The following is a 21,018-nucleotide window of genomic DNA, read 5'->3' on the forward strand; positions in this document are numbered from 1 at the left end:
TTTTTGAAGGCCCAGCTAAAGGACTGTCTTTAACTCGGACTGGTACAGATACCCAAAAACCAGTGGCGGAACTAGCGGGGGAGCAGGGGGTGCGATCGGGCCATACTGAGGGTGCCAGGGGCACGGCTGCACGTCACGTACCAGGGCCCGCCCCCCTCTAGTTACGGTACTGCCAAAAACACAATGTACAACACATCTATACTACTTCTTCAGTTAAACTTTAGTTCTCCTTTAAAGAAGAGTGAGACCCTGCTAGAGTGGAGCTATAGATAATTCCATGGCATTGGAAGCTGCTGCCCAACCCCAATAATGCAGATACCCACAAACACACTGACACACATACACACAACAAAAACTTCCCTTTGCTTCCTAATAAACCTGCTGTCATTTTTGCAAAGATTGTGAACTCAATACAATAAGGGTCATTTACATTGGCACCACAGTGTGCAAAAATGCAAATAACTAATGCATTCGCTATGAGTTTTATTTTACTCACAGTGCAGCACCTGATGCACATACTGTACCTATAATAAATTAGATTTTTCGTGCAACTGACTGCTGGGAAATTTGCAGATGAGCAAATGGCCCTTAATATGTTGACAGCTCACTCTCATGGTGTTACAGTAAAATGCTTCATTTTAATCAAATGCTGCTCGAGATCTAGAGAACATATTCCGCATAGCAAGTTGTAATATACATGGAAGCACAAGTTGGTATAGAGAGTGAAATAAGTAATGACCGAGTTATTTGCAGGCTGTGATTCTGATTGATCAGTGCTTCTGTCAGTCCCTCTATGGCAGGAGAGAGTCTCTGCAGTAAAACCCCTAGCAGGCTCAGGACAATGCTTGACTCCTGCAGGCAAACAGTCAGTCTCCGAGCAACAGAAATCTCTAGGCTTTGCCCTCTATTCAGAGAGAGAGAGAGTATTGTGCAGAATGGGAATGAAACGAGAGAAGTGCATGGGAGTTACTATGCATGTACTTCATGATTACCACTCTGTTTTGTTGCTCCCTTTCATTTGTATACAGGTCTTCCGGAGAGACAGCACTATACCCGGTTAGTAGCAGGGACACTATGCCTGGGATATGCTCAGTGGAGGCACAGTAAGGTAAGCTGATTGCCCTTTTTGGTCAATGAAGTGATTGCAGAAGTGCAATTAATTTCAAGGAACTTAGTTGGTCTATCTACCAGCAACAACTGGACCAAATCATAGCAAATATTGTATCTGATAATATAAAGATGTATAATAATAATGTTGAAAATTACTGTAAATTAGCTACTGACCTGTTTTATGGTATAGACGTTTGTATTTACCCTTAGACTTTGCAGATATTTATTTTGTAACTATAAAAAGGAAATAAATTAAAAGCTAATTATTTCTATCATGCATTTAACCAGTGTATTTAAATTTATTTTGGCTCATATATGTGTTCTAGACATTATAGGGATTGTATTTGCTGTATAAAATCACATTAATGTGAACTCTATCTTTTATAATATACTGCACATTCATTATAGCATTCTGTCTTGAAAGTGCCATAGATGGACTTACATGTTATCTTTGAAAACATTGCTGTATCAGCCATTCAGCCAGTGCTCCAAAAATATCTAGTACCTGTGCAACAAATACATGTTCTCCCTCCCAACTCCCCGATGCATTTTAGACATTATACTAATATACTAGGCACTTATTGCATATTAAAGGAACAGTAACATCAACAAATAAAAGTGTATTAAATTAATTGAAATATAATGTACTGTTGGAATGCACTGGTAAAACTGGTTTGTTTGTTTCAGCAACTCTACCAAAGTTTATATAAACAAGCTGCTGGGTAGCTGTGGGGGCAGCCATTCAAAGCTGAAAAGGGAGAAAAGGCACAGGTTACACAACTGATAACAGATAAGCCCTGTAGTATACAATGCGATTGTATACTATGCGCAACAATTTTTTTGACCATGCCCATTCTTGTGGCCACACCCCCTAATTACCATGTTCATTTTACAAAATTTGGAAGGTTATGAAAGTTTGAACATATTTCTGTGTTTTTTTCCAGTTATTACAGTTTTGCTTATGAAGGTGAATTAAGCTGTTAGTCTAACTTTTCTCACTGAACCTGTTATCTTATATTGTTACAATTACTTATTTTCTTATGTTGAAATTGTTACAAAAGTATCTTATATGTAGCTGTGGCTGTTCTGGGCTCTCTGCCAAAAGCCAATTGAGTTCGAAACTTTGTTTCTTTTTCTGGCTGTTCAGTGCAGAGAAAATGTGACTTTCCAGTACAAATGAGGGACTGCAGGTTGAGCTGTCAAAAGAGGTACTGTCCCTCTAAAAACAGGACAGTTGGGAGGTATCTATATAGCGTATCTGTTATCTACTATTTTTCCTGTGTATGGATGGCTTCCCCTTGTGGCTACACAACAGACATTTCAGTTTTACCAGTGCAGGGCAACACTACATTATTTATTCATTACTTAAAACACTTTCATTTTTTGATATTTCTGTTCCTTTAAAGTCGTTAACCAATTCTGACAATCACTATATTTCAGGGTATTTTGTAGTGCTGAGTAATTTCATGGTGGTATGGTGAGAGGCTACAGTTCTGGTATAAGATCTGTTATGTTCAGGGGGTTTTCCGGATAAGGGATCTTTCTGTAATTTGAATACCTGTGCATTAAGTGTACTAAAAAAAAAAAAAAATCAGCTAAACAATTAAGATTTTTTTTCCCGCCAAAATTCATTAGTTATATCTAAGTTAGGATCAAGTAGGAGACTTCACTAAATATCCCTGCTCCCCTGTACCTGAACTGAAAAGAAAGAGCTGCCCAGTAGGGTTGGCAGCCTCATGTCTGGCAGCTTTACTTCCTGTCTCTGTTGTGCCAATCTCTGAACATGCCATGTGGAAGCAAGAGACAGAGGTCCAGGGACAGGAAGTAAAGGAGTCGGACATGACAGATGCCAACCCTTCAGGGCAGCTCTTCCTTTTCAGTTCAGGTATGGGGAGGAGCCAATCAATGACTTGATGGAATCCTCTTAAGTACAATCCTCAGGGACTTTGCGAAATGCACAACAAAATGTCCTAATGGAGAAAATCAGAGCAATATACAGTGTTACTGCAGCTTTTACCTTTTTCTCTATATGCTGGCTTCCTTTGTCTCAAGGTACCTATCCCTTTTGCTTGAATGTTTATTTATACACAATGATTCCTGCTCTCAGCTTAGATCTGCTCCTTCCCTGCACCAGTCACATTCAGTCTGTGACTGTTCAGCTGTTTCTATATTACACCTGCCAAGAGGCTATCATGGGATGCAGGGAGCTGTAGTTAAACATCAGCAAACAGTGTTACTGTTTTAGTATCACTGCTGAAATGTATCTTTAAAAAAAACTTCAGCTGAGAGGTATTCTGTTTAGCGGTTTCTGCCTAATGATACAAACTATCACCTTTATTATTGCTAAAGGAGATATAGATCCATTATCCGGAAACCCATTATTCGGGAAACTCTGAATTATGGGAAGGCCATCTTCCAGTGGCGTAAATACCGGGGGAGCAGGGGGTGCGATTAGGCCAGGGCCCGCACCCCCTCAGGCCCCCCGGCAGTTTGTACGACGCTTATTCCGGCCAATTCCGGGGGCACGGAGGGGGCCCGGCTGCGCGTCCTGCGCCAGGGCCGTCCCCTCTAGTAACGTTGCTGCCATCTTCCATAGACTCCATTTTAATCAAATTATTACAATTTCTAAAAAGTATTCTTTTTTTGCCTTTAATAAAAAGGCTTGTATTTGATCCAGACTAAGACAAATATAATCCTTATTGGAGGCAAACAGTTCTATTGGATTTATTTAATGTTTAAATGATGTACTAGTACATGGGAAGGCCCATTTATCAAAGGTTGAATTTCGAATTCAAGTGAATTTTTTTAAAATTTGAATATACTCACAATTTGACTGGGAGGTTATTTGTGCTCCAGACCCAACAGGATAAGGCCTAGGGGTGCCCTATATCTAAATCTGGCCCTGTCTGTATAGAAGATAAAGTCACTATTATATATTTTATTTTATGACATGACTACTTAAAGCAGTAGTATAAGAACTAATAGGGGTCATTTAAATGCCTCTGAGTGGAAATGCAAGCGCATTAATGGGGCACATTTTCTTACCATTTTCGGTGCGTGTATTGTGGGAGACAAGCTGCGGTATCGGCAGAAGACTTGGATATCGGTTGGCTCATCGATCGGCCAATGCGGAAAATTTTGTTGGGATGCCTTTGAAGGCACCCAAACATCACCACTGTTTAGTGCTGAATCTTTAGATACAGGTAGAATTCTGTTATTTCTACCTGTGCATCTGACGATTCAGCTCTACACGTGTGTATTGAAACTAATTATATTTCTTGGAAAGATCTTTTCTGGGAAAAATCTTAATTATTACGTCTACGGCCACTTTAGGATTAACCAAAGATGGAGTTGAAATAAAAGTGTCTGAAATCTCTGCCCCAGACTCAAGACTGTAGCTGCAAATTGTATTGTGTTTGTAATGTTTTACCGAATGATGTGCTGAAACCATGTACAGAACCAAAACACAATTAGGGCACATTCCTCATTATATACTATCAAGCCAAATGTTTTATTCTCAGGACTATTGTTTTACCTTGTCAAACAGTGGAAATAACATAAAACCATTTGCATAATAGCAGTGTTTTTATTGTCTGCACAAGTCTATAGAGCACAATGTCCAGTCCTGGCTGCATTCATATCCATTGCAGCCAATAACATGAAAGCTCTTCAGAAAACTTTTGTTCAGATTTCAGTATGTGTCTGCTTCCTAGATACAGATACCTGCACAACTGTTTACATGGCAGGTCTCCTTGACGTTAATATTGAATAACAGTATATACTTAGTTGTAAGACTCACAGAGCAAACACTAAAATAGAACCGGTAACTTAGCTCCAAATAAAAGGAAATTCTTTCCTTTTATCCTCCCAGACCATATATCTCGCAACAGTGTATTGTTCCTTGTGAAAAGGCTACGTAACATGGGCTTTAGTATCAGGCAATACTGGTCTGTTATTCTGTTCCAATGGTTACTGTTTCTTTTTTTTATTATAGGGGTGTTATAGGGGTGTTAAAACTCTCCCACACCAGAGCATTACATTTACTTCAAGCAACTTTGGAAAACGAATCGCAGCGTGTGCTTAGCGCCTGAGATTTTTCATTTTAGCTAGCGCAAGAGTGAGGGAAGATTGGTTGCCGCAAAGACGAGGCGGTTAAATCTCCCCGAAACGCCCAGTGTGACCTTACCCTAACATTTTAACTGTTGCTTTAACACTGCTTTTCTTATATTTACTTAGAACATCCAATGACGATATTCAGGTTATATTCGAAAGCTGATGGCAGGTAAGAAGTGCAAACTGATATGGATTCCTCTTATAGAAGAAATGTAGAACTACTCTATGGGGTTTATTTAGCAACACTCAAATTCAAATTTTTCTTGCAATTCAAATTTTTCGTCTCTAAAACCCATTTATTTGAAATAGCATTTCCTAAACTTGATTGATTGATATTTATTAAGTGCAAAAAAATGTGAAAACCTGAAATGTAAATTTTTATAGTTTTCAGACCTATTAAAAATGATGAGTACAATATGAATTTGATGCATTCAAAAACATTTTCACAATTTTATTCGATCAAGCTTTTGGATTTGAATTTTGTTAATTAGTAAGCAAACATTCAAGTTTGATAACATTTTTAGTTTATTTGAATTAAAAAACAACCCTTTAAAACTCACAAATTCAACTTTCGAATAGGCTTCCCATGTTTACATATAGAAGAGAAAAGGAGAAAGACAAGGAATGGATAAGAGAAAGAGATAAATACAGGGTAAGATAAACAAAACAAAGAAGGAGGAGAGAAGGCAAAAAGATAGGAAGAAAAATAGAAATAATCGAATAGCAAAGGAGTGGAAAACAAGCAGAGAAATGGGGAATTTACAAGCAGACAAAAAGCTGTAGAGGAAATGGGGTAGAGAAATGAGCTAAAAAGCCAACAATGAAGAGGAACTGGTTGCTGAGAGGTGAAACACTTGAAAGCATGTTGATGATTTTGTTTACCAACCTATAAGTACAGGTATGGGATCCCTATTTAGAATCCCATTATCCAGAAAGCTCAAAATTAAAGGAAGGCCAACTGCCACAGACTCATTTTTAAGCATTTAACTCTAATTTTAAAATATGATTTATTTTTTTCTGCCTGAATTCATATTAGGGGCAAAACAATCCTATCGGGAAAGATCCCCTTATCTGGAAAACCCCAGGTCCCAAGCATTCTGGATAATAGATCCTATACCTGCACAGGAGTGTTGTTCCAATATTCCTGCCATCATTATTAATTTGTTTGGCAAATATTTAAATTGCAGTTGCATTGAAATCATTGTTTCCTTACAGGCTGTAACCAAGGCTGGTTTGAAAATGCAAAGTTTCCAAGACCTAAACTGGTCCGGAAGACGAAGACCCCAGACTGCGGTATGGAAAATCCCAAAGTCAGATAGAAGAAAGGAAAAGTACAGTAGATCAGCTGGAGAAAATGGACAATTCATTCAAAATGAAGTAATATTTTGAACTTTGTGTTTAGTGTGAAAGGTGAATTATGAATGTTTTCATTTTGATGGCTCCTTTTTATTTCATTTTATAGGGTAGTTCACCTTTAAAATACTGTTAGTATAATATAGACAGTGATATTCTGAGACAATATGCAACTGTTTTATTATTTTGTGGGTGTTGAATCATTTTGTTTTTTTGTTCAGAATCTCTCTAGTTTAATTTTTTAGCAGCTATCTGGTTGTTAGGAACTTTATGCCCTAGCAATAAGGCAGTGGTTCTGGTTAGAGACTGGAATATGAATAGGAGAGGGCTTAAATAGAAACATAGGTAACAAAAAATAACATTACCTTTGTTTCTCTTCATTCTCTCAGCTTGTAGCAGATATTCTTTGACAGTTAGATCCAATATATCTTACGGGGGGCTCCTTTTGCCTAGAAGATGTATTAGAGCTCACTCTATTAAAAGCACCAGGCAGCATGCCTGTTATTTTGTTGGATTTTGTTTGTACTGGAATCAGTTATTTGAGTGAGCTCTAATACATCTGCTAGGAAAGGAAGACCCCCTATAAAATATATTGGATCATTCATCTGATACCAAACTGCTGCATGAAGACAGAATGAAGAGAAACAGATGCTGAGAGAGGGATAGAGAACATAAACTTGATTATTTCAGAAACCATGCCAATATTTAATTGATTGTATTTAAAAACTTTCTCATTTCAGTATGAGGGAGCTTATATTAAATTTTCATTTTTACGATAGTAAAAAAGACATTTTGTTCAAACAGTTACTTAAAAAAGCCCTCCCCTTTGCAATATATTCCATCTGGTCTGGCAGTCCTACACTCATTTTCATCTGGTGAATTTTAACCTTACAAAATCAAGTTGGATACAACGTTTGGTCCATCTAAAAGTCTTATCATATTTTTTGATTTCAACCAGTTCTTCTCAGTTGATCAGCTTTCTCAACACCTTTTATTTCTGTTTTTTTTTGCTCTTTTTTAACCACTTACATATAGGGTCCATAGAGTCACGTAACATGGCAGTTCTAATGAATTTGGCTATTAATGGAACTTGCATAATTACCTGGAAATGCATCTCTCAATTGTTACAGTCAGTGAGAAGAGTTTATTCATAATTATGCATTGTATTAGTGTGTGCCCTTTTAATCCTGGTCTCTTTCTGAACACTGATTTTGCAGCACATGCTTCTATTGGTTGTACATCGCTTTGCTTCCCAGAATTGGTGTATATTTACATTTTTTGCAGTCCCATTATTTGCCTTCCAGTTGTTATATTTGCAGTTTATTTGATTTTATTGATTTACAGATGTCCAGCAGATCCTCCTCCGACAGCTTTAAATTCAATGATTTTCCAGCATTTACCCCGACAGGTAAAATTGTTTCCTACATAAAGAAAAAAATACAAATGTTAATAAATTGGTCCCTATGTCCCACTGGCACTTGGCGAGAGCAGGGTTAAAAGGAAAATGCCTTCTATTATATCCTAATACAGGCATGGGATCTGTTATGTAATCAAAATATAGAAGCATTCTGTGGCTGTTTTGTAGAAAAATATGAACCAAAAAAAGGCTGAAAACATTTATTCAGATTATGCAGAGAAAGTAAAATATATACTGCTTATGCTTTGCTTTTCCTAGGGTTTTTCACCACAATACTGTCTGTTTATAATCCCAGAGGCTTTTATAGAACACTATTTAGCTTTACTTGTGTTTTCACTGTTTTAGATGGAAGGCATCCTGGCACACATAGTCCTAGAGACATAAATAAATCAAACAAGTCATTAGAAGTTTCTTCAGTAGCTGTACATAATCACAATGGAATTCCCAGGGGTCCAACTTATCTCACATCTGTAGAGCTGAAGACACCATGGTACATTGAAATGCTGCATGAAAAGGTAAAGCACTTTATCTGTTCCACTTTATGTGTTCCATGAGGATAGGGAATCACAATTTTATATTGTGTTAGTCCAAAATAAGTAACTGAACTTTGCAATGCACTAGACTAGAGCATAGGTTCCAACATTGTGGGACTGTTCCCCCAGAGAGGGGAAGGGCAGAGCAATGGCCCTATCCCAGAGGCGTGTCATTAATTGATATTCATTTAATTCCATCAAGTCATCTTTACTAGTGGATTTGCTTTTCAGTATGTTTTTCTATCTGTAAATATTGTGAACAATTAATATATTATTTTTACAGGAAAATAACCTGCTAAAATTGGGCTCCGAGATTAATCGCCTATCGGCGTATGAAGTGGAATGCAAGAGGAAGGAAGAGATTATTTCCATCTTGAAGAATGAAGTGCAACAGCTCCAGAATGAACTGAGCCACACAAATCCTCCCCAAGACCCAATGGCAAAGGTACTGTTGGGAATGCACTGAAGTGTTAATCTACCTGTAGGAAAACTGGTTGCACATTTCAATATGATTTTTTGGCAAGGAAAAACTTTGACTAGGCATATGTAATTAAATATGGTGGAATGTTTAACCTGGAAATATTTAGATTTTTTCTACTGGTCCACTTTTGTGGGAATGAGGACATTGTATATTGATGCCTATGAAGCTAAACTTGCAGGGGTTCTCTCTCATTTATCTGTGAATTGGGGTTTATTATGGAATTTGTTGTGAATTTTTATGTTAGTTATGTGTAGACAATGAATGCTCTTTATTACAGCTAAATTGTCAGCCCACGTGATGTGGATTATAAATAAATATATAAAGCACAGGTATCTAGTTCAGGGAGTACTTAAATGGATTCTGTCATGATTTTTATGATGTAGTTTTTAGTTCTAAATTACACTGGGGGATGGAACTACTTTCTGACAGGCTGTTGTTTCTCCTACGCAATGTAACTGAATCAGTCTCAGTGGGACCTGGATTTTACTATTGAGTGCTGTTCTTAGATCTACCAGGCAGCTGTTATCTTGTGTTAGGGAGCTGCTATCTGTTTACCTTCCCATTGTTTTGTTGTTAGGCTGCTGGGGGGGGGGGAGGTGGGTAATATCACTCCAACTTGCAGTAAAGAGTAACTGAAGTTGATCAGAGCACAAGTCACATGACTGGGGGTAGCTGGGAAACTGACAATACGTCTAGCCCTATGTCAGATTTTAAAATTAAATATAAAAAAAATTGTTTGTTTTTTGAGAGTTAGAAAGAATGAGAAAAAAACAAATAACTTAAAAACTATAGGTGAACCACCACTTTTAGTGATTTTTCCGAATATTAATACATCTGCCCCATAGATCCATATGTTGCCCTTCTTTACAATTTTCAGTTGCATTTCATCTAACACTGAGGGGTTATTTATCAAAATCTGAAAAATGCACACTGTTTTCTGAAAACTACTCTTGACCAAATCCACACTGACTTTTTCCCCTTATTTATCAATAATTTTTTCAGAAAATTTCTTGGGTAAGAAAAAACTCGATAACGTGAATAAATCCAAATCGTACAAACTTTTCAGATTTGTCGCTGAAGCCACGAAATCTTATTGAATGAAACCCAGTGCAGATCAGGATATCAATGGGACAATTGCCATTATGTGAATTCGCAGGTCTGAGGTCTGAAAAGAAATCTGAATTTTAAGAAAAATGTATTGATAAAAAGTCCTTGCGGATTTGGTCGGAGTAGTTTTAAAAAATTAGTGAGAATTTTTTAGGATATTGATAAATAACTCCCTAAAAATACTAGTCTTTCTTTCATCTTCCCCTTATATGTACAGGTACAGTATTCTGGCAAAACAGGCAGTGTTTATTAACCAGCACCTATAGGGGGCACTGTAAGTTTGTATAAGAGTTATTTTTCTGATAAAAAAGGTGAATGTGTTTCATAAAAGGCTGAGCGAAGTAAAATTAGAGGATAACAGTGCTGTAAATAATCAGCTAGAATTTGTTCTGCCAATGTGTTTTGTAGCTTTAGTCATTCTTATTTTTCAACAAGGATGAGACAATATATTAAATAAAACTATATTTTATGCACATAATCTTGATGAGTGCAGTACTCTCTGAACTTATATCCTTATATATATATTTATTTATATACACACACGCACACACATTTACTACTGTTTCCCAGGTCATTGTGCTGTCACATTTCTAAGATGTTGGGACTGTGGAGAACGGTGATTGGCAGGTGTGTGAAGAGAGTGACAGCACAAATGACATAATAATGGATGGCTGCTTAAAAACAAAAAGATATAATGGATGACAAAGTAATGTTTGGGAGTGAGAAAGAGAGGTGGGGATACAAGATACAAGAGGCATGACAGAGGTGTTAAATGTCAGAGAATGACAGGCAAATACATATTGTGACTAATTACAACATACTTGTGCTTCTCAAGTAAAATACTTTTAACTTTCAGAGATACGAAGTCAGACAGCAACACAATGAAGTAAAGTTTCTCAATGGGCACAACACAACTATAACTCAAGAATATTCCATTGGGGCAGAAGACCCAGATGAACTTGTACCTTCAGCATCAAGTCCAATGGAGAATTCCCATTCTACATCATTATCAGTTTGTACAAAAGACACACAACAAACAGCAATGCAACTGACACAAGTAGATACAGAGGTGAGAACAAAGCCTGCCTGTTGCAGGATGAATTAAGGTCATGCCTATTTCCTTCTGTTTGCCACTAACATTTTTGAATGAGAAGCGCCATGCACATAGCAGTGACAGATGGACCTCTTCTCAAATATGCAGAGAAAAAAAATACTAGTCATTCCCTGCGTAAGCATCTCTTTTTATGCCTATGAGAACTGTTCTTTCTTTCCCCTTGCAATAAGGATTCGGATAGGTGGTAGTGTCCAGTGCAACCAAGTAAAAAAGGTAGAAATATCTGGGGAATGTCAAATCAGCCCCCAAATGCTTAGGATAGTCTAAGGTTCAATTTATTTCAAAATATATTTTAAGAAGACATATTATGTAAAAAACAAGAATGTTCCAGTATAGTATACACTTTTAAATATTAAATATGTATACCACTTTAAAAAAAAGTGGTGTTCTGGTTACTTTGTAGAAAATCTCTGTAAAAATCCTACTATTTCAACCCATCTGTTCTGCTTCTTGCTCCTTTCCCAGGCTGTGTGTGGGGGAACCGGCAGCAATAAGCACACTGCACTGTAGTATAGGAACCAATCAGCAGCTAGGCTGACCTGATAGGGAACTGAAGCCTGTGACTGCATGGCTGTGATTCGCTGTCCCCCTCCTATTGTGCTTTTGGCAGGGATGGAGATGATAGCAGATCTATAGAGAGCTCCAATAATGGGGCCTTTTTAAAAGATAATATTAAGGGGCAGATTTATCAAGGGTCGAATTTCGAAGTGTAAAAAACTTCGAAATTTGACCATCAAATTGCATATATTCGAAGTCAAAGTTTTTTTTTTATCGAATTTGGCCATATTCAGTCGAAGTAAAATCGTTCGATCGTACGATGAAATCCTTCTAATCGAACGTTTCGAACGATTTAATCGATCGACTGATTTTACTTTGACTTCTAAAAACTTAGCCAAATGTTGGCTATAGGTCCCAGGAGGTCCCCATAGGCTTACATAGCAATTCGGCAGGTTTAAGGTGGCGAAGTGTCGAAGTGTCGAAGTCGAACTTTTTTAAAGAGACAATAGTTTGATTTTCTAATCAAAGTCGAATTTAGGCCTATTCGATGCTCGAAGTACCCAAAAAATTGTTAGAAATTCAAAGTTTTTAACTTCGAAAATTCACTTCGACCCTTAGTAAATCTGCCCCCAACTGTTAGCTCAAAGAAAAACCAGCACCATATATTATTCAATATTGCCTGCAATATTAGGACGTGTTTCTAGCTATGCTATATGTCTTTTTGAACATGGCTTGCCTTTGTGAGAGGGGTGCTTGCGTGAGTGCGCCCACTGTGCGAGGTTGTTGTGTGCGAAAATATCGTTGACAGTAACTTAAATTCACAATTTGCAAAACTGTTTTGCGGATATTTCCTCTGCCATCAAAGTTGTGGGATAATTCAAACGCCATTTGAGATTTTTGACATATTAAAAAGCTCTCACAGACATTCGCATTGTGAAAAAAATCCGCAATTCTGTTCTGCACACCCTTATTCAGCTTTATAAATGCAAATATATTCACTGTGCGAGAAGTTTATAAATGAGCCCCAGTATATTTTTTTAAGTTTGCAAGCTTTGCCCAGACATAAACACTTGTATTGGCAGGTTTCCTATTAGACTGAGGTATTTAGCCTCCTTTGCTTACTGCTTCTATACACCAAGTCATCTGGTGCAGCACTATAAGACTCGTGTATTCCTATACATTTGCAGAGCTTAGATGAGAAAAGCAGTGAACAAGAACATAACTTGGAATCTGAAGTTGGCCAACTGGTCCATGATTGCGGTGAAGAATATTCTAGCAGTGAAGATAACCAAGAGTTGTTAAATAGATTAAAGGAAGAGCTGGACAGTGTTAAAAACAGCTATGAAATGGCTAAAGGTAAGTAGAAATCTAGCCTTACAAAACTGTATACAAAACTGTATATAAAAGGAGTTATTCTACTATAATAGAATGTGTGTTCTACATAACTGTATTTCTTGCTGAAAGTAGTAAACATTATCACGCTCAGATTAAGGGTGGATTAAGCCTGGATTTTAAAATTACAATGAGCCTATTATCCAAAATATTTTAAAACATAAAATAAATACGCAAACTGTAATTTGCATGCAGATAAAGAGTACTGCAGCAACAATCTGCAGGACAGTAAAATGCATCTACAGTATATTTATAAACATTAGCATTTTGCATACACACACATGTTTTACGTCAAAAAAACCCCAAATCATATACATATTAATAGTGCTCTCCTGGTCCTTTGCTCCTTTATTTGTTTCTTCCTTGTCTTAAACGTAGGTCAATTTTTGCAGCAGCTCCCAATGTTCTTAATATGACTGTGGGCAATGGATTGGGAAATGGATGTTTATGGGGGTATTGTCTTATATCAAGAAACTAAGTAACCTTAAAATCATCATGATTATGGATTTCGTTTTGTGGTATTTATCTGAGAAACTGCAACAAATGCGCACATTTGGATTTAATTAACTTTGAATAAAAAGCAAAACACTTAGGGGGTTATTTACTAAACCTTGAATGCTAAAATTACGAAAAATCTTATTGTTTTTTTTATATAAAATTGGACTTTTAAAAAAAATCTTGAGGATATAAAAGTCAAAATCTGAAAATCCAGGATCTCAGACCTGTTGAGGTTGCATATAAGTCAATGGGAGAAGTCCCAATGATTTTTGATGTGCACTGGGTTTTTGGCAATACCCAGGAGTTTTCGGGCAAAATTCAGAGTTTTTGGGTAACAAATCCAAAAAATTGTGAAAATTCGATGGAAATTTTTCAGAAAATATTGAGATAAATTCTTAATTTGATAAATAACCGCCCCCTTACAGTTCTACATGTTAATTCTTGTAGGTGCCAATATGTCTCTGCAGAAACTTCTGTCCCACCAGGAGTCCCAGCTCCGCAAAGCTCTAGATGAAAAACAAATTCTCCAGAAAGAAGCAAAAGAGAGGAATATGCAACTACAAGCCATGTCCTTAAAGGTACTAAAGGGGAAATATAGTATTTTGTAGATACATTTTGCTTTCCTGTAAATGATCAGTAAAACAAACTGGGCTCTGTTTATATATTTCTTATTTATTAATACGAGTGGGAGAGGCCATACTTTATCATTAATAAGTAAGTTGTACAAATAAAACAAATTCACAAACCAAAGCCTCATCTCAAACCAATGAAACACCCATGGGATGATGTGTAAAGCTAATGATCCCCAAACATCAGTGTCTCTTATGTTTGAATAGGAGAAACCAACATCTAAAGGAAAGCTTTGTAGATACTGTTATAATAACAAAAAGAGCAGCAATTTCCAATTAAATGGGTGTTGTAGAAGCAAGTGCCTTGATACTTTTGGCCATGTAATATATTTATTCTTCATTTCTTCTCTTCATTTGAGACATTTTTCCAACTAATTTATAAATGTGAATTTCTTTTGGAAGTTTTCCAGCCTGAGAGAGGAAAGAAAGCACGAAGAAATGATGGCCGCCATCTCAAAGGAAAATTACAACCTAAGAGAGGTAACCCAGAATTCGATTCAAGCATTAAAAATACTCCCCAAATATGCTCTGAATACACTCATCTTCCATTGGCAAATATGTCCAGAAAAAGACCGCCAGAAAAAGTAGATCAGCAGTGTTCCCTTACCCCAATACTTTAGCATAAGGGAACAGGTTAGCAAAGATCTGGATCTGCAGGGAGTTGCCCAAAATCTACAGATATATGTGTATATAATGACTTTTTGTTATCAAAATGAATGGCGTGTGGTGGGACTGATAAACTGGCATAAGACTGACCAGTTCTTTCAGCTGAATCTGAACATCTTGATTTGGATTACTAAATGTGGTCAAATTGGACGGAATTGCTTAAAGGGCATGTAATGTCTAAAATAGAATAACGCTAGAAATGCTGTATTTTGTATACTAAATATAAACATGAACTTACTGCACCACAAGCCTAATCAAACAAATGATTTATGCTTTCAAAGTTGGCTACAGGGGGTCACCATCTTGTAACTTTGTTATACATCTTTGCAAGACTAAGACTGTGCACATGCTCAGTGTGGTCTGGGCTGCTTAGGGATCATCATAAACAAAGCTGCTTGAGTTCTGCATGGCTGGGAAGTAAGGCGGGGGCTCCCCCTGCTGTTCATAAGTATGATTGTTTCCCTGCCCAGCAGTTAGGGAAAATCCACATCAGTAAATGAAGGGAGAATTTCACTGCATACAGTCAGGTTTCTTATAAAAACAGTACACATTTATTAATTAAAGTATATTAGAGATAGGTTTCTTTTTCATTAAAGAAAGTAAAAATGGGATATTATTTTTTTGCCTTTACATGCCCTTTAAAATGGAAAATGGCTTTCCACAGACCCCCAACTGCAATGATCAGCTGGCCAAGAAACTCAAACTTAAATGTCCTTTTTTTTTGGCCGGACAATTAGATTGGTGCATGATGGCCATATATATGTGTGGCCAAAATAATAACAAAAGGAATTTCCCCGGAATTACTGTAATTATGTGGCCAACTCTATGATTATACACTGAAGTCACTCAAGGACAGAAATGAGACCAAATGATCTCAAGTAGCAAATGCATGAAACTAGTGAATTATTGTCACATGCATTGATCTATTTTCATATATACACATTGATCTATTTTTTCTTGTAGCTTGTGACAGAATTAAAGTCGGAGATGAGCAAAAGAAATGACATGATTACTGATTTAAAGCGTGAAGTTCAGAGACTACAGAGGCAGTGCACAGATTTCCAGATACAACTGAAAAAAAACGAGGAAGACAAAAATGACATTCAGAGGAATTCAGAGGATTTGTTGTGCTCCAATCAGCAGATAAAAGTGACCCTGGAATGTCTCCAATCTAGGGTAAATGCAAGGATTTAATTTCTCTTTTTTTGACAGACTGCTAGAGACATTAATACATCTTAGTAATACTTAAAGGGATACTATCATGGGAAAACATGTTTTTTTTCAAAATGAATCAGTTAATAATGCTGCTCAAGCAGAATTCTTCACTGAAATCCATTTCTCAAAAGAGCAAACAGATTTTTTTAGATTTAATTTTGAAATCTGACATGGGGCTAGACATATTGTCAGTTTCCCAGCTGCCCCAGTCATGTGACTTGTGCTCTGATAAACTTCAGTCACTCTTTACTGCTGTACTGCAAGTTGGAGTGATATCACCCCCTCCCTTTCCCCCCCAGTAGCCTAAAAACAGAACAATGGGAAGGTAACAAGATAGCAGCTCCCTAACACAAGATAACAGCTGCCTGGTAGATCTAAGAACAGCACTCAATAGTAAAAGCCAGGCCCCACTGAGACTGATTCATTTACTTTAAGTAGGAGAAATAACAGCCTGCCAGAATGTAGTTCCATCCTAAAGTGCAGGCACAAGTCAAATGACTGGGGGCAGCTGAGAAACTGACAATATGTCTAGTCCCATGTCAGATTTCAATATTGAATATAAAAAAATCTGTTTGCTCTTTTGAGAATTGCACTATTAACTGATGCGTTTTGAAAAACACATGTTTACCCATGATAGTATCCCTTTAAACTGACGCACGGTTCCCCAAATGGTCTTCTGTTTTGCATCTGCATTGGATGCCAGTCACATGCCAGTATTAGTTCATGCCCGCTCATGAGACTGATAAAGGCAGAGTAAATGAGGGGGATTGATACTTGGAAAGAAAAACAAAGGATCTTGGGCCAAGTATTGGGAAAGTACCTTCCATTCCCCAGTTTCATAATGTCGAGAAAATTTGGCAAGCTTGGGCAAGTGGGAGTGTGAGTAGGCCGGAGAATAAATGGAGAGATTGGGAGGACAAAAGGGAAAGAAATAAACTTGAATGCGTGAGTTGGGAACAGTTAGGGTAGGTTTGTAAAGAAAACCCATGAACAGTTACCATACTGTCTGCACTGCTGTATATCCAAGTTTAGAAGTATTACTGCTAGCTTTAACCAGTGATATAGCTGTATTGGTCCATACTGGGAATATGGGATAGTGTTAATTCATATATTTAGGGGCATGTTTACTAAAGGTGAAAGTTAAAACATTTAAAGGAAAACCACAATGTCAGTGATCATAGGTAGGTACAATGCGCAGTCTCTGGATGCCTCCTGTGACATGTGATCATTTGGGCCCTCGTTGTGTTAACATTTAAAAAAAACAAAAAACATTAACAACAGGACATTTATGAACAGCATCAGAACAACCCGAACTCTTTTATTTCTTTCTCTGGATAACAGTTTGAGAGATTCCGTACCAAAATTATTCAAGCCACGTACAGTGCCCCGGGAGTCAAGTGTCCACATCTGGAAATGACAGACAATGAAATCCTAGAAGGCATGCAGGTAAATATAGTTGTATTGAGCATTATGTATTTTTCAACAGATTGTGTCTAATGATAGATTTTTATTTCAGTAATCAGATTACCTGAAAGGGGGTGGGCTGGAGTTACTGCAGGGGCCCAAGGCAACATACACTATCTATCTCTCTCTCTCTCTCTCTCTCTCTCTCTCTCTCTCTCTCTCTCTCTCTCTCTCTCTCTCTCTCTCTCTCTCTCTCTCTCTCTCTCTCTCTCTCTCTCTCTCTCTCTCTCTCTATCTATCTATCTATCTATCTATCCATCCATCCATCTACCTATCTATCTATCATCATCTCGTTTTATTACATTCACTGCGCACTGGCACAAACTATAACGCTAAGAAGTTTCACTAAGAAGTTTCCAGGTTCGCTTTATTAAATTCAGGCAAAGGAAAATTTGTTTGAGCAAAGGCATAACTTTTCGCATTGCGAATATTTTTTCCGTTAACAACTTTTATTACATTCCCCCATAAGAATTTTAACATTAACATTTCACTTGCTAGAAAAAGGCATCTGAAACTGCAGTATGTACTCTGTCTGCCACTACTGATGTACCTGCATACCCCTGCTTGATTTTTACCTCCAATAAGGAGTAATCATATCTTAGTTAGTATTAAGTACAAGGTACTGTTTTTTTATTACAGAGAAAAAGGAAAGGGCGAAGTGACTAACGCTGGTGAAAATTCGCCAGCGTGACGTCATCTTGGGACTTTGCCAATTTACTAACGGGCGGTAACATAAATTCGCTGCACTGCAGCATATACGGCCATTGTACTTAAACTTCCCGCCGTATGCTAATTAGGCATCGCTAGCGTAACTTCGTACTGCTTATCGTATTATCGCTAGCGCAACTTCGCAAGCATTGGGAACTCTGGACACAACTTAAGATTTTCGTGAATTATCGTTGTCCTGGCGAATCTACGCCTGGCGAATTGTTGCGATGTCAGCGAAGCCGTTGCTGGCGTAATTGCGGAGGTAAGTAAATTTGCCCCTATGGGAGATGGCCTTCCCATATTTCTGAGCTTTCTGGGTATGTATTCTATTCCTTTTTAGAGAGTTTATTGCACTTTTGACTTCTTCTTCTGAAATTCATTGGGTAATGGCAGCTTTGTGATGGTGTACAGGTATGGGATCCATTATCCAGGAACCCGTTATCCAGAAAGCTCAGAATTATGGAATGGCCATTTCCCATAGACTCCATTTTATCAAAATAATCCAAATTTTTAAAAACCTTGTTCTCTATAATAATAAAACAGTACCTTGTACTTGATCTCAATTATGATATAATTAATCCTTATTGGAAGCAAAACAAGCCTTTTGGGTTTATTTAATGTTTACATGATTTTCGAGTAGACTTAAGGCATGGAGATCCAAATTATGGAAAACCCCCGGTCCCAAGCATTCTGGATTACATGTATCATACCTGTATAACAATAAAAATAGCTTATTTACATAGCAGGAAAGATATCTGCAGGCATCAAATAAGCCAACACACTGCAATTAATTCTAGGAAATTTACTTGAAAGAATTGATTTTTTTTTTAACCGGAAAGAGTTGGTATTTCAATGCAATATTCCTACTATTTCTTTCATGTGTCCTCATTTAGCTCCTCCCCCCTTATATGTTTGCAGAGAATTATTACAGAGCGATCAGATTTCCATCAACAGCTCAAGCAGAAAGGAGTAAAAGTCCCTTCTCTTTACATCAATGAGAACACAGCCTCAAAGCAACCGGCCTCAAACACAAGGAAAAAACTTTAATGAAAAAACTTTCCGGATCTTCTCTGTACAGGTCCCCATTACTAGTAAATTCTGCATTGTGCTTTGCCAACTGGCCTCTTGTGCATTATTTGGTTTGCTTGGTTAATTCTTTATCTGTAATGTTCCAAACTGCTATAGTGTCTACATATAAATCATAATCACAAGGTATTGGGGTGTCTCCTAGCATGTACATTTTCTAAATAAATGAACTTGTATTTTTTGATAGCCCCCATGCTGTGAAGATATTGTATCTCAGCTTCCACACTGTGCAGGAAATACTGAAATAGAAAAAGATTAGAGTGGTTGCACCCTACCAACTAAACTGTATTAGCAATGGAATGTGTTATCATTTCCTGTATTATACTTAGAAATTATTACAGATAAAATTCTCTGAATGCCCCAGAGCCAAGAGAAACTGCAGCTTCTCCCTATTGTCCAACTCCTATTACATTCCTGTATACCTGTCAATTCCATAAGTGAATTATCTTGCACATGTGACCTTCCCTAACTTGATATTGAAATACAGAATATGTTAAGGATTCTCGACGGAAGGGGGCAGCGTGGATTGCAAAATATTTCCATAGGTGAGAATCCCTCTTCATTGTAGGAGCAGAAATGTCAGTGGCAGAATATTAATAACAAACATCTTTTATGCTCTGAACAGTGTCGGACTGGCCCACCGGGATACCAGGAAAACCCCAGGTGTCAGTGGGCCCTCCTGCTGCTAAATTTGGCCTATTCCATGGCTATTCCCCTATTTCTATGGGAACAAAGGGCTAAATAGATGGAATAATAGATTATAGTGTGTTAAGAAAAGAGACTAGGAGAATAGAGGTCGAGTGAGAAGAGGAATAATAAAAGTACTGAGAGTGGGCCCCTGGTTTAAGGTTTTTGGGTGAGCCCCTGGCCTAAGGTTTTTGGATGGGCCCCTGGTCTAAGGTTTTTGGGTGGGCCCCTGGTGCACCAGTCCGAAACCGGCCATGAAAGTCAGAAAAGTTGTCCCCTATAAAGCAGCTCATTCCACTATGTGAACCTAGTGTTTTATACAGTATGTAAGTATGTCATAAATGCCAAAGTACATGGTGGGGTTTGTACAATCCTCTGTGTTTTATACAACTGCTGGATTCAGTTTTTTTTTTTTTTTTATAAAGCAATGTCACATGATAGAGCTTGAGGATACTGAGAGTCATCTGATATGGCCCAAGAGGTTATTCATATATCTTATAACATAGATCTTCTTCAGTAGTTGGATTGTTGTTTAAATAATTTAATTAATCTGGCAGAACTATATCTGTTAGAATGTGTCAGGGAAATACAACCCAACACGGGTATTAAATAAATTAGTAATTAAGCACACCGAGTTGAATTCAGTTTATGGACAGAGATGGTTTAAATGGACATTGCAAAATATCTCCATAGGTGAGAATCCCTCTTCATTGTAGGAGCAGAAATGTCAGTGGCAGAATATTAATAACAAACATCTTTTATGGGCCACCGGGATACCAGGACTGGGCCACCGGGATACCAGGAAAACCCCAGGTGTCAGTGGGCCCTCCTGCTGCTAAATTTGGCCTATTCCATGGCTATTGCCTATTTCTATGTGAACAAAGGGCTAAATAGATGGAATAATAGATTATAGTATGTAAAGAAAAGAGACTAGGAGAATAGAGGTC

General features: G+C 37.5%; 1 protein-coding gene across 6 annotated transcripts; it reads left to right on the forward strand.

The window, feature by feature from the left end:
- Nucleotides 1–978: 978 nt before the first annotated feature.
- Nucleotides 979–19,415, forward strand: LOC108697674 (coiled-coil domain-containing protein 27). 6 transcript variants are annotated; one of them, XM_041571470.1, is made up of 14 exons: nt 979–1,108; nt 5,347–5,392; nt 5,803–5,875; nt 6,439–6,600; nt 7,921–7,984; nt 8,339–8,508; nt 8,810–8,971; nt 10,971–11,183; nt 12,914–13,082; nt 14,064–14,194; nt 14,648–14,725; nt 15,875–16,087; nt 17,468–17,572; nt 19,217–19,415. In XM_041571470.1, exons 2-14 carry the CDS (start codon nt 5,355–5,357, stop codon nt 19,343–19,345), a joined length of 1,707 nt encoding a protein of 568 aa, XP_041427404.1. In that variant the 5' UTR covers nt 979–1,108; nt 5,347–5,354; the 3' UTR covers nt 19,346–19,415. The 6 variants fall into 6 exon arrangements, with proteins under 6 accessions (XP_041427404.1, XP_041427405.1, XP_041427402.1 ...); XM_041571468.1 differs by lacking the exon at nt 979–1,108 and adding an exon at nt 2,863–2,995; XM_041571469.1 differs by lacking the exon at nt 979–1,108 and adding an exon at nt 3,002–3,162.
- The last annotated feature ends 1,603 nt before the right edge of the window (nt 19,416–21,018 follow it).

Source organism: Xenopus laevis, chromosome 7S (assembly GCF_017654675.1).
Source record: "Xenopus laevis strain J_2021 chromosome 7S, Xenopus_laevis_v10.1, whole genome shotgun sequence".
NCBI lineage: Eukaryota > Metazoa > Chordata > Amphibia > Anura > Pipidae > Xenopus > Xenopus laevis.

Coding starts and splice junctions, on each gene's coding strand:
- LOC108697674 (XM_041571468.1), top strand. CDS start 2,899: ATGTGGAAGCAAGAGACAGAGGTCCAGGGACAGGAAGTAAAGGAGTCG. Junction 2,996..5,346: donor GCTCTTCCTTTTCAGTTCAG/GTATGGGGAGGA, acceptor ATATTTACTTAG/AACATCCAATGACGATATTC. Junction 14,726..15,874: donor AAAATTACAACCTAAGAGAG/GTAACCCAGAAT, acceptor TTTTTCTTGTAG/CTTGTGACAGAATTAAAGTC.